Source organism: Aphelocoma coerulescens, chromosome 27, assembly GCF_041296385.1.
Source record: "Aphelocoma coerulescens isolate FSJ_1873_10779 chromosome 27, UR_Acoe_1.0, whole genome shotgun sequence".
Classification (NCBI taxonomy): Eukaryota; Metazoa; Chordata; class Aves; order Passeriformes; family Corvidae; genus Aphelocoma; species Aphelocoma coerulescens.
The window spans coordinates 1633760-1653483 of NC_091040.1; the positions used below are offsets into that span (position 1 = coordinate 1633760).

Genomic DNA, 19724 nt, shown 5'->3' on the forward strand with positions numbered 1-19724 from the left:
CCTCTAACCCCTCCCAAACTCCCCTCAAAAACCCACCTGTATTACTAAAGGTTTGAGCTGGTTGGGCTCGGGCCCTTCCAGGATGCATCCGAAGGCCATGACGGCCGCATCCCGGTACCTCCAGTCGGGATTCTTGATGTGCTCCTTGATGAAGGGCAGCACGTGGGGGACGATGTCGTCCTCGCAGCACGTGGCCAGCAGCATCAGGCACACCCCCGCCGCCTTGCAGGGGTTCCAGTCGTCGTCGTCGTCGTTCTCATCCTGCAAAAAACCATCCCAGGGATCTATGGGATTCCATGGAATTGTCCCTGCTTTGCTGGGTTTTTAAGTCAAGTCTTGTTTCCAAGTAACAGGAATCGCTCACAGCTTTGGTGCCTTTCCAACGTGGAGTGGCTTCATCTACTTCCCAAAGTGCTTTTCCTTCTCATCCAGGTGGGATTTTATCCCTTTGATCCATGAAATCCCTCCCAGAGTGGCCTCATCCACCTCCCAAAGCGCTTTTCCCTCACTCAGGTGGGATTTTATCCCTTTGATCCATGAAATCCCTTCCAGAGTGGCCTCATCCACCTCCCAAAGTGCTTTTCCTTCTCATCCAGGTGGGATTTTATCCCTTTGATCCATGAAATCCCTTCCAGAGTGGCCTCATCCACCTCCCAAAGCACTTTTCCCTCACCTAGGTGGGATTTTGTCCACTCAATCCCTCTTCTCCCACCCAAAGTGCTCCCTGCACCATTAAAATCTCCTTTCTCAACCAAGCTCAGGCTCTTAAACCTTTGGTGTCTTTCCAACCTGGAGTGGCTTCATCCACTTCCCAAAGCGCTTTTCCTTCTCATCCAGGTGGGATTTTATCCCTTTGATCCATGAAATCCCTTCCAGAGTGGCCTCATCCACCTCCCAAAGCGCTTTTCCTTCTCATCCAGGTGGGATTTTATCCCTTTGATCCATGAAATCCCTCCCAGAGTGGCCTCATCCACCTCCCAAAGCACTTTTCCCTCACAGGTGGGATTTTGTCCACTCAATCCCTCTTCTCCCACCCAAAGTGCTCCCTGCACCATTAAAATCTCCTTTCCCAACCAAGCTCAGGCTCTTAAACCTTTGGTGCCTTTCCAACCTGGAGTGGCCTCATCCACTTCCCAAAGTGCTTTTCCTTCTCATCCAGGTGGAATTTTATCCATTTAATCCTTTCCATCCCTCCCAGAGTGGCTCCTGCACCATTAAGAAGCTCCTTTTCCAACTAAACGGAGGCTCTTAAATGTTCAGTACCTTTCCAACCTGGAGTGGCCTCATCCACCTCCCCAAGTGCTTTTCCCTCTCATCCAGTTGGGTATTTTATCCCTTTCATCCCTTCCAGAGGGTCCCTGCACCATTTAAAAATCTCCTTTCCCAACCCTCCTGTGATTCCCTCCCCTGTTTCATCCCCTGGGAACCTCCTGCAATTCCACTCTGCTCATCCAAGACCAAAGACAAACCAGGGAAACAATTCCCTGGATTCACTTGGAGCATATTCCCAGCCAAATGAACTCTGTCCCGTTAATTAACAGTTTTATTTTATAATTAGGCAAGCGATTCCATTAATTTTGATTAGCCTGGGAAGCACAGCCCCAGTAAATCCCTGGGAAGAGTTTAACAGGGACTAAACAAACAAAGGCCTCAAAAATCCCAGGAATTGGATCTCACATGAGGCAGGGCCTGTGGAATATCAGGTTTAACACCCCAAATATTCTGTCAGGAATACAGGGAATCACCAAACCTCTCCAGAAACCACAAATCCAGGGATGTGATCCAGGAAAATGGAGGCGAGTCCCAGTCTCAGCCCGAAAATTGCTGCATCACTGGCTCAGAGTGGTGCATGAAAGCTCATCACAGACCAGGGACTGCCACCTCCTGAGGCGTTTTTGGGATCAGAGGACACCAAAACCCAATTCCCACAGGAGCCAGGGGGGGCAGGAAGAGCCCCTGAGCTGCAATTCCATCAGGGAACGTGGCACTCACCTGTTTTGTTAAGGTCTGGGTTAGAATAGGGACCAAATATTGCAGTGCCCCCTTGGCATAGAACTTGCTGGTGTGCTCTGGGGGCCTTCCTTGTTCTGCTGCCTGGAGAGGCAAAAAAAGGGGTGAAAAGTTGATTTTCATAAATACTTTTATATAATTTAAATTTTTTTCAGTATTAAGAGGCTGAATGATCAACTCTAGAAGGCACAAATTCCCTTTTCCTCTTCCCCCTCCTTCCCAACAGGAATTTTGTGTTGCCTCAAGGGCACTTTGCACTGAGTTAAATATTCCAAAATCCACTTGAATTCCCCATCCCTCCTCACAGGGTACAATTATCCTCATTTTGGCTGTCAGGTGTAATTACCAAGTGACCCTGAGGTGAAGGAGCAAAAGGTTTGGAGCACATAAAGCCAACCCCACTGCTGCTGCCTGTCCTTTTATCCTTGATTTTTTTCTTTTAATTATTTTTGGGGAATCCAACCATAAATATAAATTTAGCTGCTTTTAAAAAAAGATGGATGTGATTCATGCAGAGCCCTTCAAAGTTTCAGCTCTTATTGATCTCCACAGCTAATTTCTGCTAACAGCATCTGCATGCACAACAATTCCCCCAAATTCCTCTCCAGGCCCAGCCATACCACGGGATAATTACTTTTATTTCATCCACAATTCCAGATTTGCCCCAAATTTCATGGATTTTAGGGAATGTGAGCCATCTTTTGGCAAAAAGTCCCTCATGGTTGTGACAGACCCCAAAACTCAAGGGTGCAGAGTTGTCCCAAAACCAGCAGGAAGTTAAAGATTTGCTCTTAATTCTGTGGGATAATTACTTTTATTTCATCCACAATTCCAGATTTGCCTCAAATTTCATGGGATTTAGGGAATGTGAGCCATCTTTTGGCAAAAAGTCCCTCATGGTTGTGACAGACCCCAAAACTCAAAGGTGCAGAGTCATCCCAAAACCAGCAGGAAATTAAAGATTTGCTCTTAATTATGTGGGATAATTACTTTTATTTCATCCACAATTCCAGATTTGCCTCAGAAATCATGGATTTTAGGGAATGTGAGCCATCTTTTGGCAAAAAGTCCCTCATGGTTGTGACAGACCCCAAAACTCCAGGGTGCAGTGTCCCCTGGATGGGATTTAAGGTCCCTTCCAACCCAAATCATTCCAGGATTCCATAATTAAATTCTCCTGCTGTGGAGGCAAGATCAAAACCTTTGGTGGTATTAAAACAGCCCAACTTTGGTCATTATTTCATTAATCCCATGGATTATATCCCAGGAAAAACATGGGAGAGCCCTGTGATAGGAGCTGCACCTGGATTTAGGTGGAAATAGGGAATAAGAATGGTAAAATTGGGTTATTTTAACAAAAAACCACCAGGTTGGACAGGGCTGGGAGCAACCTGGGATGGTGGGAGAGGTGGGAGGTGGCTGGGAACAGATGGGATTTAAGGTCCTTCCAGCCCAAATCATTCCAGGATTTGGGGATTAACAGGAATTCCAAACACAGGCTCAGCTAAAAAACCTCAGAATTACCTTGGGGAGCAGAACCTGAGACAGCACCAAATGAGGAGCTAAAAATTCCTAAACAAGGAGCTAAAACCCCCAAACAAGGAGCTAAAACCCCCAAACGAGGAGCTAAAAGCCCCCAAATTAGGAGAAAACCCCCAAACAAGGAGCTAAAAACTCCCAAAGAGGAGCTAAAAATTCCTAAACAAGGGACTAAAACCCCCAAATGAGGAGAAAACCCCCAAAACAAGGAGCTAAAAACCCCCAAACAAGGAGCTAAAAACCCCCAAAGAGGAGCTAAAAACCCCCAAAGAGGAGCTAAAAACCCCTAAACAAGGAGCTACAAACCCCCAAACAAGGAGCTAAAACCCCCAAACAAGGACCTAAAAACCCCCAAATGAAGAGAAAACCCCCAAATGAGGACCTACAAACCCCCAAACAAGGAGCTACAAACCCCCAAACGAGGACCTAAAAACCCCCAAAGAAGGACCTAAAAGCCCCCAAATGAGGAGAAAACCCCCAAATGAGGAGAAAACCCCCAAACGAGGACCTACAAACCCCCAAACAAGGAGCTAAAAATTCCTAAACAGGAGCTAAAAGCCCCCAAATGAGGAGAAACCCCCCAAACAAGGAGCTAAAACCCCCAAACAAGGACCTAAAAACCCCCAAATGAAGAGAAAACCCCCAAATGAGGAGAAACCCCCCAGACGAGGAGCTAAAAGCCCCCAAACAAGGAGCTACAAGCCCCCAAACAAGGACCTAAAAGCCCCCAAATGAGGAGAAAACCCCCAAATGAGGAGCTACAAACCCCCAAATGAGGACCTAAAAACCCCCAAATGAGGAGAAAGCCCCCAAATGAGGAGAAAAGCCCCAAACGAGGAGCTAAAAATTCCTAAATAAGGAGCTACAAACCCCCAAACAAGGACCTAAAAACCCCCAAACAAGGAGCTACAAACCCCCAAACAAGGACCTAAAAACCCCCAAAGAAGGACCTAAAAGCCCCCAAACGAGGAGAAAACCCCCAAATGAGGAGAAAACCCCCAAACGAGGACCTACAAACCCCCAAACAAGGAGCTAAAAATTCCTAAACAAGGAGCTAAAAGCCCCCAAATGAGGAGCTACAAACCCCCAAACAAGGACCTAAAAACCCCCAAACAAGGACCTAAAAACCCCTAAACGAGGAGCTACAGACCCCCAAACGAGGACCTAAAAACCCCCAAATGAAGAGAAAACCCCCAGATGAGGAGAAAATCCCCAAACGGACCTACAAACCCCCAAACAAGGAGCTAAAAATTCCTAAACAGGAGCTAAAAGCCCCTAAATGAGGAGAAACCCCCCAAACAAGGAGCTAAAACCCCCAAACAAGGACCTAAAAACCCCCAAATGAAGAGAAAACCCCCAAATGAGGAGAAACCCCCAAACGAGGAGCTAAAAATTCCTAAATAAGGAGCTACAAACCCCCAAACAAGGACCTAAAAACCCCCAAACAAGGACCTAAAAGCCCCCAAATGAGGAGAAAACCCCCAAATGAGGAGAAAAGCCCCAAACGAGGAGCTAAAAATTCCTAAATAAGGAGCTACAAACCCCCAAACAAGGACCTAAAAACCCCCAAACAAGGAGCTACGAACCCCCAAATGAGGAGAAAACCCCCAAACAAGGAGCTAAAACCCCCAAACGAGGACCTAAAAGCCCCCAAATGAGGAGAAAACCCCTAAATGAGGAGCTACAAACCCCCAAACAAGGAGCTAAAAACCCCCAAATGAGGAGAAAACCCCCAAATGAGGAGAAAAGCCCCAAACGAGGAGCTAAAAATTCCTAAATAAGGAGCTACAAACCCCCAAACAAGGACCTAAAAACCCCCAAACAAGGAGCTACAAACCCCCAAACAAGGACCTAAAAACCCCCAAAGAAGGACCTAAAAGCCCCCAAACGAGGAGAAAACCCCCAAATGAGGAGAAAACCCCCAAACGAGGACCTACAAACCCCCAAACAAGGAGCTAAAAATTCCTAAACAAGGAGCTAAAAGCCCCCAAATGAGGAGCTACAAACCCCCAAACAAGGACCTAAAAACCCCCAAACAAGGACCTAAAAACCCCTAAACGAGGAGCTACAGACCCCCAAACGAGGACCTAAAAACCCCCAAATGAAGAGAAAACCCCCAGATGAGGAGAAAATCCCCAAACGGACCTACAAACCCCCAAACAAGGAGCTAAAAATTCCTAAACAGGAGCTAAAAGCCCCTAAATGAGGAGAAACCCCCCAAACAAGGAGCTAAAACCCCCAAACAAGGACCTAAAAACCCCCAAATGAAGAGAAAACCCCCAAATGAGGAGAAACCCCCAAACGAGGAGCTAAAAATTCCTAAATAAGGAGCTACAAACCCCCAAACAAGGACCTAAAAACCCCCAAACAAGGACCTAAAAGCCCCCAAATGAGGAGAAAACCCCCAAATGAGGAGAAAAGCCCCAAACGAGGAGCTAAAAATTCCTAAATAAGGAGCTACAAACCCCCAAACAAGGACCTAAAAACCCCCAAACAAGGAGCTACGAACCCCCAAATGAGGAGAAAACCCCCAAACAAGGAGCTAAAACCCCCAAACGAGGACCTAAAAGCCCCCAAATGAGGAGAAAACCCCTAAATGAGGAGCTACAAACCCCCAAACAAGGAGCTAAAAACCCCCAAATGAGGAGAAAACCCCCAAACGAGGAGTTACAAAGCCCCAAACAAGGAGCTAAAAACCCCAAACAAGGAGCTACAAACCCCCAAACAAGGACCTAAAAACCCCCAAACAAGGACCTAAAAGCCCCCAAATGAGGAGAAAACCCCCAAATGAGGAGAAAACCCCCAAATGAGGACCTACAAACCCCCAAACGAGGACCTAAAAACCCCCAAATGAGGAGAAAGCCCCCAAATGAGGAGAAAAGCCCCAAACGAGGAGCTAAAAATTCCTAAATAAGGAGCTACAAACCCCCAAACAAGGACCTAAAAACCCCCAAACAAGGAGCTACGAACCCCCAAATGAGGAGAAAACCCCCAAACAAGGAGCTACAAACCCCAAACGAGCACCTAAAAACCCCCAAACGAGGAGCTACAACAAAACCTCTTTCGGGAGAGTTTTTTATTTTGTGCTGCCGCCTCCAAAACCAACCCGGGAATTTATCCCATCCCCTCGGACCAGCCCAGAGGGAGGAGCAGGAGGAGCTCGCAGGTTGGTGCAAAGCAGGAATTCAACATTCCCAAAAAAAGTTGATGGCAGGATTTGCAGCCCCTTGCCCGGGTCCCACCTCCGAGGCCTCGATGGCCAGGTCCATCTCCTCGTCGCACACGTTGGACCAGAACTCGATGCCCTGCAGAGCCACCTCGTCTATGTCACTTTTCATCGCTTCAATTGTGATCTGCGGGATTCAAAATAATCCAAAAAAAAAAAAGGATATTTCAGTAATTTATCCCCCTTCCTGAAATACATCTTTGGTTGTTGGGAGATTGGGGGTTGTCTGAAAGCCAAGTTATTGGTCTTGGAAATTTCAAATAATTTGATTTTAGCCTGTTTTATCACTGCAAAGCCGCAGGAGTAATACCCGGAATTCTTAAAATTAATTTTAATTTTTCAGGAGGGTTGCATTGTTTTGTCCCATTTGGAAGCTGAAATCTGGAAAATCTGATGTTGTTTTTAGGGATTTTGTCGGGATTGGGATTTCCCAGGGAAATAAAGGAAAATCAGGAATGGAAGGGAAGTTTTTAAAGAGGTGGGGACAAAAGAGGACGGGGCCATCAGATAAATAAAGATGGAAAATAGAAATACAGATGGAGGGAGATGAGGGAAATAAATGTGAGAAATAGAAATATAAATAAAGGGAGATCAGAGAAATAAATAGGAGAAATATAAATATAAATGTAAATGTAAATATAAATATAAATATAAATGTAAGTATAAATGTAAGTATAAATGTAAGTATAAATGCAAGTATAAATAAAAATATAAATGTAAATATAAATAAAAACAAATGTAAGTATAAATAAAAACAAATGTAAATATAAATGTAAATATAAATGTAAATATAAATATAAATATAAATATAAATATAAACATAAACATAAATATAAATATGAGGGAGATCAGACTAATAAATATGAGAAATATAAATACAAACGAAGGGAAATCAGAGAAATAAATATCAATACAAATGGAGTGAGATCAGAAAAATAAATGTGAGAAATATAGATACAAACAAAGGAAAATCAGACATGAACCTCAAAAATATTAATACAAATAGAGGAATATCAGAAAAATAAATATCAATATAAACAGAGGGAGATCAGAGAAAAAAATGAGAAATAAGAATGCAAATGGGGGGAAAATCAGAGAAATAAATGTGAGAAATACAAATAGAAGGAGAACAGAGAAATAAATATGAAAAATATAAATACCAATACAAAGAGAGGGAAATCAGCCAAAAATAGGGGAAATATAAATACAAATGGGAGAAAATCAGAGAAATAAACTTGAGAAATATCAATACAAATAGAGGGGAACCAGAAAAAATAAATATCAATACAAAGAGAGGGAAAACAGCCAAAAATAGGGGAAATATAAATCCAAATGGGGGGAAAAAATCAGAAATAAATGGGAGAATTATGGATACAAACAGAGGAAAATCAGAGAAATAAATGTGAGAATCATGGGTACAACCACAGGAAAATCAGAGAAATAAACTGGAGAAATATCAATTAATAGAGGGAAATCAGAAAAAATAAATATCAATACAAAGAGAGGGAAAACAGCCAAAAATAGGGGAAATATAAATCCAAAAGGGGCAAAAAGCAGAGAAATAAATATGAGAATTATGGATACAAATAGAGGGGAACCAGAGAAAGTAAATAATACAAAGAGAGGGAGATCAGAGAAATAAATATGAGAAATATGGGATACAAACAAAGAAAAATCAGAGAAATAAATGGGAGAATTATGGATACAACCACAGGAAAATCAGAGAAATAAATGGGAGAAATATCAATTAATAGAGGGAAATCAGAAAAAATAAATATCAATACAAAGAGAGGGAAAACAGCCAAAAATAGGGGAAATATAAATCCCAAAGGGGGGCAAAAAGCAGAGAAATAAATATGAGAATTATAAATACAATTTAAAACACTCACAGCAAAGAGGGCAGGCCCCATGTATGTCTCCATATATTGATAATAAAGGGACATTATCTTCACCAGGTTCTGTAAGGCAGCCACTCGTACCTGGGGCAGAGGAAAATTCATCTTTTCACACAATTCCCTTCATTTTTTAAGATTTTTATATTTTTTTTCAGCAGTCAGAGGCTCCCCCCAGAAATTCAGGGATAAATTCTGAGTTCACTCACCCTCGTGTCTGGACACTGTGTTGCTTCACAGACTACTTGCATAATAAAGTGCCTTTCAGACTGAAAAAAAAAAGAAAAAAAGAGAATTAAAACAATATTTAAAGAGGTTGAAAAAAGAATTTGAGCCTTAAAAAGGCTTCCCAGGGAGGGTGGGGTTGAGGCTGGACCAGCACAGGCACAAAGCACCACTCCCTGCTCTATTTTAAGTCCTTTTTTTCCCCCAAAATGGGAATCCTTTCTTCCCCTAAATGGGAATCCCAAGCTTCCATTTCAAGGCTGTCCAAAATAAAGACCCAGCAGAAGTCCAGAAATAAAAAAAAATCTGCTTTTCCCTGAATTATTTCAATATTTTCTTTAAGAAAACTCCAGTCAGGACATGGATTTTTTTTAAGGCAGCACCTGGGTATTTGTATTTTGGGAAGAAGGGATGGATTTGTTCTCAGGGATTTATGGAACAGGGCTGAATCCAGCAGGGATCCTGCAGCTCCCATTCCCAGTGCTGGGATTCTCAGGTGATGCCATCAGGGATTTAGGGAGAGTTTTTCATTTAAAAACCCTCCTAAGGTGAAAATTCAACATTAATTCCACGCTGTCCCTGTGAGAGAACCAATGGATAAACTTAATCCAAGAAGGAGAAAAAGAAAAGAAAAGAAAAGAAAAGAAAAGAAAAGAAAAGAAAAGAAAAGAAAAGAAAAGAAAAGAAAAGAAAAGAAAAGAAAAGAAAAGAAAAGAAAAGAAAAGAAAAGAAAAGAAAAGAAAAGAAAAGAAAAGAAAAGAAAAGAAAAGAAAAGAAAAGAAAAGAAAAGAAAAGAAAAGAAAAGAAAAGAAAAGAAAAGAAAAGAAAAGAAAAGAAAAGAAAAGAAAAGAAAAGAGAGAAGAGAAAAGAAAAGAAAAGAAAAGAAAAAAGAAAAGAAAAGGAAATAAGTACAAATAAAATAAAAATAAAATAAAAAATTTAAAAAATAAATAAAATTAAAATATAATTAAATTACAATAAAACCAAAATAAAACAAAAATTAAATAAATAAAAATTAAATAAAAATTAAATAAAAAATAAAATAAATAAAATAAAATAAGATTAAAAAATAAAATTAAAAAATTAAATAAAATTTAAAAATAAATTTAAAAATAAATAAATAATAAAATAAAATAAAATAAAAAATTAAAATAAAATAAAATAAAATATCCATGGATTTGGCTGTTGTCTCATCCAGGGGCCTCTTGCTGGGAACATTTTTCCTCCCCCACCGATTTTCAGAGGCAAAGTTTGAATCTGGATCAGGGCCAGGGCAGCTGAAAGGGAAGTGCTGATCCCAGCTGGGATCGTGTCCCTGCCACAGGAGTGGGATCAGGAGCATCCCACGGGATCAGCTCCGGGGTCAGGGGGGGTTTAAAGGCAAAAAGGAGGGGAAAGGGTGGGAAAAAGGGAGAAAAAACAAGGGGGGGAAAGGAGGGGGAAAAAGGGGGGAGAAAGAAAATGGAAAGGGGGGAAAAAGAAGGGAAAGGAGGGGACAAAAGGGGGGGGAAATGGGAAAAAGGGGGGGGGAAAGGGAAAAAAGTGGGGGGAAATGGGAAAAAAAGTGGGGGAAAAGGGGGGGAAAAAACGGGGGGAAAAAGGGGGGGGAAAGGGGGGGGAAGGGGGGGGAAAAGGGGGGGAAAAAGGGGGGGAAAAAGGGGGGGAAAAAGGGGGGGAAAAAGGGGGGGAAAAAGGGGGGGGAAAAAGGGGGGGGAAAAAGGGGGGGAAAAGGGGGGGGGGAAAGGGGGAGAAAAAGGGGGGGAAAAAAAGAGGGGAAAAAACAAAAAAAAAAGGAGAAAACAAGTCACTGCTTCCCCTCCCCCTGAAGATTCCCCACGCTCCTGAATTCCAGGAACATCCCAGCCCGAAGAGCTGAATCCAAGCCTCAGTTTCCACAGGATTTATCCATCAAAACTCAGCGTGGTGCATGATTCCTCATCACTGACCGTGGATCCAGCCCCTGGAATCCCATCCCAAGGTTTTTTTTTTTTTCTCTCCCCCTTCCTCTCTCACCTCTTTGTCAAAGTTTGCTTTGGTGAATTCCAAAGAGTTCAGGAGTGCGTTGGTAGCTGCAAGCTTCACATTGTTGCTGGGCTCCTCCTTTCTCATTCCCTGGATAATGGCAGTCAGGATTTCATTGGATTTGTCCTGGAGCTGCTCTGGATCCTGAGAAAATAATAGTACAAAAAAAAAAAAAAATTGGATAAAGTTATTCATCATTTAAACAGATTTTTTTTTTCTCCTCACGTTTTCAAGCATCAGAATCTAAAGAGAAAAAGTTTTAGGATATTAAAGCCATGAAAGCACAGGAAATCCAAGGAATTCTTACAGCTCTTGGGATGGGAAGGAAAAGCCTGAAGTGAGCATAAATCCTCCAGAAATCCAAGTGAAAAATGGCAAATAAATCCCACTGGATCAAACATGAACCAAAACAAGCGCCAGGATTTCACTTAATTCACCCCAAAAGTTTTTAAAATGCTGATTTCCAAGGAATTTATGGATCGAGCAGAGCTCTGCTTCAGGTGAGATTTTTAGTGGTAAATTTCCCAAACTTTTTTTAGACACAAGAATAAAAATTGCAGTGCCTGGACCTGCAGCAAGGCCAGGAAATGTTAAATAATTAAATATTTAAACATTAAATAAATGTGAAGCCCCCCAAGCTTTAAAGAACAAAGCTATGAACAGACTAAAGATTCCTTTTAATTCCTGGTAAATTTAAGACACAAATAATGGGATGAATTCCCATCAGGATTCATGGAGATGATGGATTTTAGACTCCCAAACTCTGTCACAACTGGAAAACTTTTGAGAGGGGATTTTTAACATAAATATTTAAATGAGCAAACGCAAGGCAGCCAAAAAATTCAGAAGTGAGTGGATTCCACCCAAAAAAATATGGAATAAACCCTCCAGAATTCCAGGGATTTGTCACAACCAGATTTCCTCTTCTATTTCATTTTTCTCCTCAGTGAAACCAACCCCTTGAAAATAAAATCCAAATAAAAGCCCCAAACACAAAATTTCTCTTCCTGCATCCCTGCACTGAGATTCCAGCAGGGAATATTCAGCTGCACCCAAAAAAAGCAGCTCCCAATCCCATTTTCCAGGGGCATGCCAGAGTTTTCCAACAAAATTCACACCAAAGTCTGCAAATCCCTGATAAACCCAATGAGATGTCATGGAAGTTACCTTGAGAGCAAAATATTCCGTCAAAAAGTGAAATATTCCCTCAAAAAGCGAAATATTGCTTTAAAAAGCAAAATATTGCCTCAAAAAGCAAAATATTCCCTCAAGAAGTGAAATATTCCCTCAAAAAGCAAAATATTCCCTCAAGAAGCAAAATATTCCCTCAAGAAGTGAAATATTCCCTCAAGAAGCGAAATATTCCCTCAAGAAGCGAAATATTCAATCAAAAAGCAAAATATTCAATCAAAAAGCATAATATTCCCTCAAGAAGTGAAATATTCCCTCAAAAAGCAAAATATTCCCTCAAGAAGTGAAATATTCCCTCAAGAAGTGAAATATTCCCTCAAAAAGCAAAATATGCCCTCAAAAAGCAAAATATTCCATCAAAAAGCGAAATAGTCCCTCAAAAAGCGAAATATTGCCTCAAAAGGAAAATATGCCCTCAAAAAGCAAAATATTGCCTCAAAAAGCAAAATATTGCCTCAAAAAGTGAAATATTCCCTCAAGAAGCAAAATATTCCCTCAAAAAGCAAAATATGCCCTCAAAAAGCAAAATATTGCCTCAAGAAGCAAAATATTGCCTCAAGAAGCAAAATATTCCCTCAAAAAGCAAAATATTCCCTCAAAAAACGAAATATTCCCTCAAAAAACGAAATATTCCCTCAAGAAGCAAAATATTCCCTCAAGAAGCAAAATATTCCCTCAAGAAGCGAAATATTCAATCAAAAAGCAAAATATTCCCTCAAAAAGCAAAATATTCCCTCAAGAAGTGAAATATTCCCTCAAAAAGCAAAATATTCCCTCAAGAAGTGAAATATTCCCTCAAAAAGCAAAATATTCAATCAAAAAGCAAAATATTCCCTCAAAAAGCAAAATATTCCCTCAAAAAGCAAAATATTCAATCAAAAAGCAAAATATTCCCTCAAAAAGCAAAACATTCCTGCATCCAAAATTCCTAAACCAACCACAAAAGGGATCCTCTAGCCAGAGCAAAGTCAGGTTTTTCCAAACCAGAAAGGAATCCAAGAGTGATCCCTGTTTTAGGCAGGATGTGGATGCTGAGCTGAGGTTTTCCTCCAACCTTTCCCTTTAGGAATGGTGACCTGGATTTGTGGTGGGAAAGGAGGTCAGGCCTTCCAGGAACCATCCTGGAGCTGGTTCTGCCAGCAGGGTGGAAAACCAGGAATCACAAGGAGGGATCCAACCTGGATATCAGGGATTGAGGTCAGGAGAGCCCTCCAGGAGCATGAAAAGCTCCTGGAAATCAGGGAATCCTGAAGGTCAGGAAAACCCTCCAGGATCACCAAGCTGGAGAATCATGGAATGTCCTGAGCAGGAAGAGATCACCCAGCCCAACTCCTGGCACTGCAGGACATCCCAAAATCCCAGCCTGCCCTTGGGAGTGTTGTCCAAACACTCCAGAAGTTCTGGCAGGTTTGGGATCACGACCATTCCATGGGGAGCTGCTCCAGTGCCTGACCATCCTCTGGGGGGAACCCCAAAATCCGACCCAGAAAACCCAACCTCAAAATCCAAGCCAACAAATCCAACCCCAAAAAAACTCCAACCCCAAAATGCAACACAGGAAATCCAATGCAAAGAATCCAAGGTAAAATCCAATCCCAAAATCTCCAACCCCAAAAATCCAACCCAAAATCCAACCAATTAAGTCCAACCCAAAAAATCCAACCCAAAGAACTCAATTCAAAACCCAACCCAACAAATCCAACTCAACAAACCCAAAATAAATCCAACAAATCCAAAAAACTCCAACCCAAAAACCCCAACTCAAAATCCAAGCAAAGAAGTCCAACCCGAAGAATCCACGCCAAAACCCAACCCAAAAAACTCAACCCAAAACCCAACAAACCCCAACCCAACGAATTCAACCCAAAGAATCCAACCCAAAAAACTCAACCCTAAACCCAACCCAAAGAATCCAACCCAAAGAATCCAAGCCAAAACCCAACCCAAAAAACTCAACCCAACGAATCCAACCCTAAACCCAACCCAACAAATCCAACCAAGAGTCCAACCTTAAACCCAACCCAACAAATCCAACCCAACGAATCCAACCCTAAACCCAACCCAATGAATCCAATACTAAACCCAACCCAACAAACCCCAACCCAACGAATCCAACCACAAACCCAACCCATCAAATCCAACCCAACAAATCCAACCTCAAACCCAACCCAACTAAGCCCAACCCAGCAAATCCAACCTTAAACCCAACCCAACTAAGCCCAACCCAGCGAATCCAACCTTAAACGCAACCCAAAGAATCCAACCTTAAACCCAACCCAACAAACCCCAACCCAACAAACCCAACCTCAAACCCAACCCAACTAAGCCCAACCCAACGAATCCAACCTTAAACCCAACCCAACTAAGCCCAACCCAGCGAATCCAACCTTAAACCCAACCCAGCGAATCCAACCTTAAACCCAACCCAACAAATCCAACCCAACAAACCCAACCTCAAACCCAACCCAACAAACCCCAGCCCAACGAATCCAACCCTAAACCCAACCCAAAGAATCCAACCTTAAATGCAACCCAACAAATCCAGCCTTAAACCCAACCCAACAAACCCCAACCCAACAAACCCCAACCCAACGAATCCAACCTTAAACCCAACCCAATGAATGCAACCTTAAACCCAACCCAACGAATCCAACCTTAAACCCAACCCAATGAATGCAACCTTAAACCCAACCCAACAAATCCAACCCAACAAACCCCAACCCAACAAACCCCAACCTTAAACCCAACCCAAAGAATCCAACCTTAACCCCAACCCAACCTTCCCCTGCACGGCCTCCAACCCATCCCAGGCCGCGCCGCAAGAGCCAAATCCTCTTGGGAGCCCTTCCCGAACGGCCCCAGCCCCAAAGCTCCGAGGCACTCACGATGTCCTGGCAGATGTAGCCGATGGCCTCGAGCGTGGACTCCTTCATGTGCTCGGTGCTGTGCTGGTTGGTGACGTTGGCCACCAGCTGCGGGATCAGCTCCGGCCACTGGTTCATGGGGATCTCGGCGCAGGCGATGCCGGCCACACACTGCGACGCCGAGCTGGGCCGGTACGTCTCCGTGCCCAGTGTCTGCAGCACCTGGGATTTGGGTAGGGAATGAGGGTCAGGGCATGGAAAAAAGCAAAGTTCAATTCAAAACCCAACCCAACAAATCCAACTCAACAAACCCAAAATAAATCCAACAAATCCAAAAAACTCCAACCCCAAAACCCCAACTCAAAATCCAAGCAAAGAAGTCCAACCCGAAGAATCCACGCCAAAACCCAACCCAAAAAACTCAACCCAAAACCCAACAAACCCCAACTCAACGAATCCAACCCAAAGAATCCAACCCAAAAAACTCAACCCTAAACCCAACCCAAAGAATCCAACACCCTTCATCGTTCCCCATAAATCTCTCCGTTTGTTTTGCTTCCCGCTGGAAAAATGGTGGTGGGGATGTGCAGATTCCAGCTGGGATTCCTCGCAGGGAAATGGGAGAAGTCAAACAATTCAGGGTTAAATGCACCCCAAATGGCAAATTCTTTATGCCAAAATCATCTGGGTCATTTTCTTGGGCGTTGAGGATTTTTATTGGTGGTTTTTGGGAACTTTTCTTTAAAAAAATGGAGGGAGGGGAATGGATGTTTTCAGCGTTTCCGGTTATACACCAATTAATTTCCTTTAAAAAACAGAGGGAGGGATTTACATTTTTCCATCATTTTTAGTCATGCACCAATAACATTTCCTTCAAAAAATTGAGAGATGGGGATTCATTTTTTCAGCTTTTCCCAGCTATACACCAATAACTTCCTTTAAAACACAGAGTGAGGGAGATGCCTTTTGGTTTTTTCCAGTTATACACCAATAATATTTCCTATAAAAAATGGAGGCAGGGATTTGCATTTTCCCAACGTTTTCAGTTATACCCCAACAAAACTTCTTTTAAAAAACTGGAGCTGAGGACTCATTCTTTCAGCATTTCCAGTTACACACCTTCATTTGCCAAGTTTCCACCTCAATGTTGTATTTTTGACGTTATTTGACAGAAAACAGCAATAAATTGTTCAATTTCAGTGCACAAGGACAGCTCCTGATCCCAGCTGAATTCCATGGAAATAAAGGATCAAAGGTTCTCCATCATCTCCAACCCACTTTTATCCCTCTGATGTGGCTGCCCCTGGAAGTGTCCCAGGCCAGCCTGGATTGAGTTTGGAGCAGCCTGGGATAGTGGAAGGTGTCCCTGCCCATGGCAGGGGTGGGAATGGATGGGATTTAAGGTTCTCCCAACCCAAATAATTCTGGGATTATAGATTCTATTAACACAAAAAAAAAAATATCTATAAAGCTCACGGCCGAGCTGAATCAATCACAGAGCACTGCACAAATCCCAGCACCATTTTTTTGCTCCCATCAGCCAAAATAAAAAAACAAAACAAAACAAAACAAAAAACCACTGAGCCACCACTTCTGTCCCTGCAGGCCCTGAACTCCGACTGTCACAGGGCAAAAAGGATCCTCGGGAAAATACCCAACGTTCCAACATTTAAGAGTTGATTTTCTATCCAAAAATTGCAATTTTTTACCTTACTCTACCTTCAAATTTCCTGGGGCTCATGTGAACGTTGTTCAGACTCGGAGTGTTTTAAAGGTGTTGATGGGGATTGGAGAACACTTGGGGAAGCTCCTCCTCAGCAGAGGAAGAGAAATCTTCCACAAAAAGCATTTCCTTCAGAAAAATCAACCCCCCAGCCCAGCTGCAGGGGAAGCCACGGAACCCTGGAAGGGTTTGGGTGGGAAGGGACCTCAAATCCCACCCAGTGCCACAGGCAGGGACACCTCCCACCATCCCAGGGTGCTCCAAGTCCATCCAACTCGACCTTGGACACTTCCAGGGATCCAGGGGCAGCCACAGCTGCTCTGGGAAACCTTTTTAGAGCCTCAGTGTAAAAACTTCTTCCTTTTATCTCATCTAAATCAACCCTTTTCCAGTTTAAAACCATCCTCCCACAACATTCCATAAATCAGGGAACATCCGGAGCTGGAAAGGCCCCACAAGGATCATCCAGCCCAACTCCTGACACTGCAGGACATCCCAAAATCCCACCCTGGGCACCCCTGGGAGTGTTGTCCAAACGCTCCTGGAGTTCTGGCACGTTTGGGATCACGACCATTCCATGGGGAGCTGTCCCAGTGCCCGACCATTCTTTGGGGGGAAAACCCCAAAATCCAACTCAAAATTCAACCCAAAACTCCTGGAGCGCCGAGAAGTTCGGGATCACGACTACTCCACGGGGAGCTATCCCAGTGCTCAACCACCCTGTGGGGGGGGAAGAGCTTTGTCCAAATTCCACCCCAAAACTCATCCAGGTGAAATCAACTCCCAGAACCGAGCAGCAGCTGCTGCTCCAGTGAGGGGAAGCAGCCACGGGGAGACTTTTTAGGCAGAAAAGCGTCGACGACGTTCCTCACTGACCCCTCCCAACATGGAAACAACGGGAAAACGAGGAAAAACCCGAGGACTTACGAAGTTCTTGACCTCCCTGCGGGCGTTGGCGTCGATGGCGAGCCATCTCTGCTGGTACTGGGCCTTGATGTCGGGATCCTTGGAGGTCAGCGAGTTCTTGATCTGCAGCCCGGCGGCCACGCGCGCGACCTGGCTGTTCCCGGGGTTTGCCAGCACTTTGGACAGTTCCACCAGGAAGGTCGGCTGGGGAGACAATGGGGTCAGCCCCCCAGCTACACTGGGGAGCCCCACAAAGCTCCCAGAACCCCCTAAAGCCACCCCCAGCCCGGCTCTATCCCGAGATTACGGGCGTTAAGCTCCTCACGAGGAGCGCCGGGAAGCGCCGGAAGCTCCGGTGGCTCTGCCGGGATGGGATTTTTTTAGAGCTGACACCGGAGCCCAGTTACCTTCCCTGCTCCTGCCTGCCCTGAAATTCCCTTCAATAAATGGATCCATGGGTCAAAACCAGGGATTTTCTGGATGGGAATTCAGCGTGGGAAGGAGGAATTCCCTGCTCGTTGTTTCGTTGATTCCACACCCGAATTGGGAGTGGGAAAATGTGGAATCAGGTGCTGCTCTGAGATTTGTGACGTTCCAAACTCTCTGCAGATCAAAATGATGATGAACCCCCCAAAATGACACCTAACCCCCCCTAAAAACCACGTGAGTGCACACAACCCCCCCTAAAACTGGCGCCACTTCCTTGGCTAAAACATTTCCCTTTTAAACTTTTTCTTATTTGAAACCTTTTCTTAATTTCTCCACGTTTCAGAGGCTTCTCTGAAGTCAGGTCTCAGCAGAGAAGTTTTATTTTTCCTGAATATTTTTCCTCAGAAGCTTCTTGCCTGCTCCGAAAACCCTTCCTAGGAAATGGTGGGAGCAGCTGCATCGCTTTCCCAACCCTTTTTACACCAAGCAGAAATGTGATTTTCCTGAAAACCTTCAACTTATTTACAATAAACCCATTTCTAAAATCTCTTAAGAAATCTTAAAATACATCTTAAAAAACCCAAACCCTTAAACAATCCTAAAATACAAAGATTTTGGGGTCCCAAACATCTGTTTTTAAAACTAACCCAACATTCAAAAGTTCAACAAACAACTCCAGCGTCTTGGACTTCACATTTTCAACGCCCAAGCCTGGCTCTTGAGTTAAAATTAATTTTAGTTGTTCCATCCCAAACTCTTCAACATTAAAACTGCAGAATTTGGGGTCAAAAAATGGGGGAAATTCGTCTTTTCATGAGGTTTTTGGGCTAATTTCAGCTAAAAACGAGAAGGTTCACATGAAACCTCCTGGACTTGAGAGAGAAAGTGAAGGCAGATGTGCCTGACCTGGCTCCCACCTGCAGAGGTGTCAGTGAAGAGCTCAGGAAAGGGGATTGATTAGGTAAAAGCAGCAAAATTAATTAGAAGGGCCTAAATTAGCTAAAAGGGGCTAAATTAGGGGTGGGAAGGAGGAGGAAGGGGGATGAGGAAGAGCAAGAGGCTCCATCAGGGAACTGGGGGATGCTCCCAACCCCCTGGGGCTCTCCTGCCCCTTCCCTCTCCTGGGGAAGGCTCTTCCCACCTATCAACCACGTCCTGTGGTGGGGACAGGCCTGAATTCCACATCCTCATCCTCTCCTGCTTCATCCTCACCCTCATCCTCCTCCAGGACTCAGCCCCTTCCCAGCCTGGCCCACTCCACATCCCCTGTCCCACACAAATCCTCGGTCCCAGCACAAGCTCAGCGTCTTCTGCTCTCAGCCGGTCCTGGCTCTCACAAAGCAAAGCAAAAACGAAAGCTTGGAGTAATCCCACGAGGCAGAGAGTAGAAAGGAAACCTTGGAAAAATCCACATCTCCCCCAGCTCTTTCCAACACCTGAAAATCAGGACCACGAGCAGCTCCTGCCCATCACCCCGAAAATCCCTCACATCACACAGCCCAGGAGCTCCTGGCTGAACTGGGGGGTCCTGAGACCCCACCAGCACCAATCCAGAGGATTTTCCCTCAAAACTGAGGCGGCATCAATGCTGATTCCAAGGAGGCCTCACACTCCTTCCAACAGCACAAGAAACACAGAACCTCTGTGGCTTTCCCAGCCTACAGCAGGCCAGGGTAGGGAACTGCTTGCAGGGTGAC

At 43.9% G+C, this 19724-nt stretch overlaps 1 protein-coding gene across 3 annotated transcripts in view; it reads right to left on the reverse strand.

Annotated features, from left to right (window-relative positions):
- Positions 1–19724, reverse strand: part of KPNB1 (karyopherin subunit beta 1) — a 37467-nt gene that overhangs the window by 16438 nt on the left and 1305 nt on the right. For all 3 annotated transcript variants that reach the window (XR_011146686.1, XM_068996321.1, XM_068996320.1), the window contains exons 3-10: positions 17620–17802; positions 14991–15191; positions 10906–11058; positions 8877–8936; positions 8665–8754; positions 6792–6902; positions 1993–2094; positions 37–261 (exon numbers count right to left, since the gene is read on the reverse strand). Coding sequence is in view for 2 of the 3 variants with exons in the window: in XM_068996321.1 (XP_068852422.1) it covers positions 37–261; positions 1993–2094; positions 6792–6902; positions 8665–8754; positions 8877–8936; positions 10906–11058; positions 14991–15191; positions 17620–17802 (1125 nt within the window). In the remaining variant the exon portion in view is untranslated. The remainder of the gene's footprint in view (positions 1–36; positions 262–1992; positions 2095–6791; positions 6903–8664; positions 8755–8876; positions 8937–10905; positions 11059–14990; positions 15192–17619; positions 17803–19724) is intronic.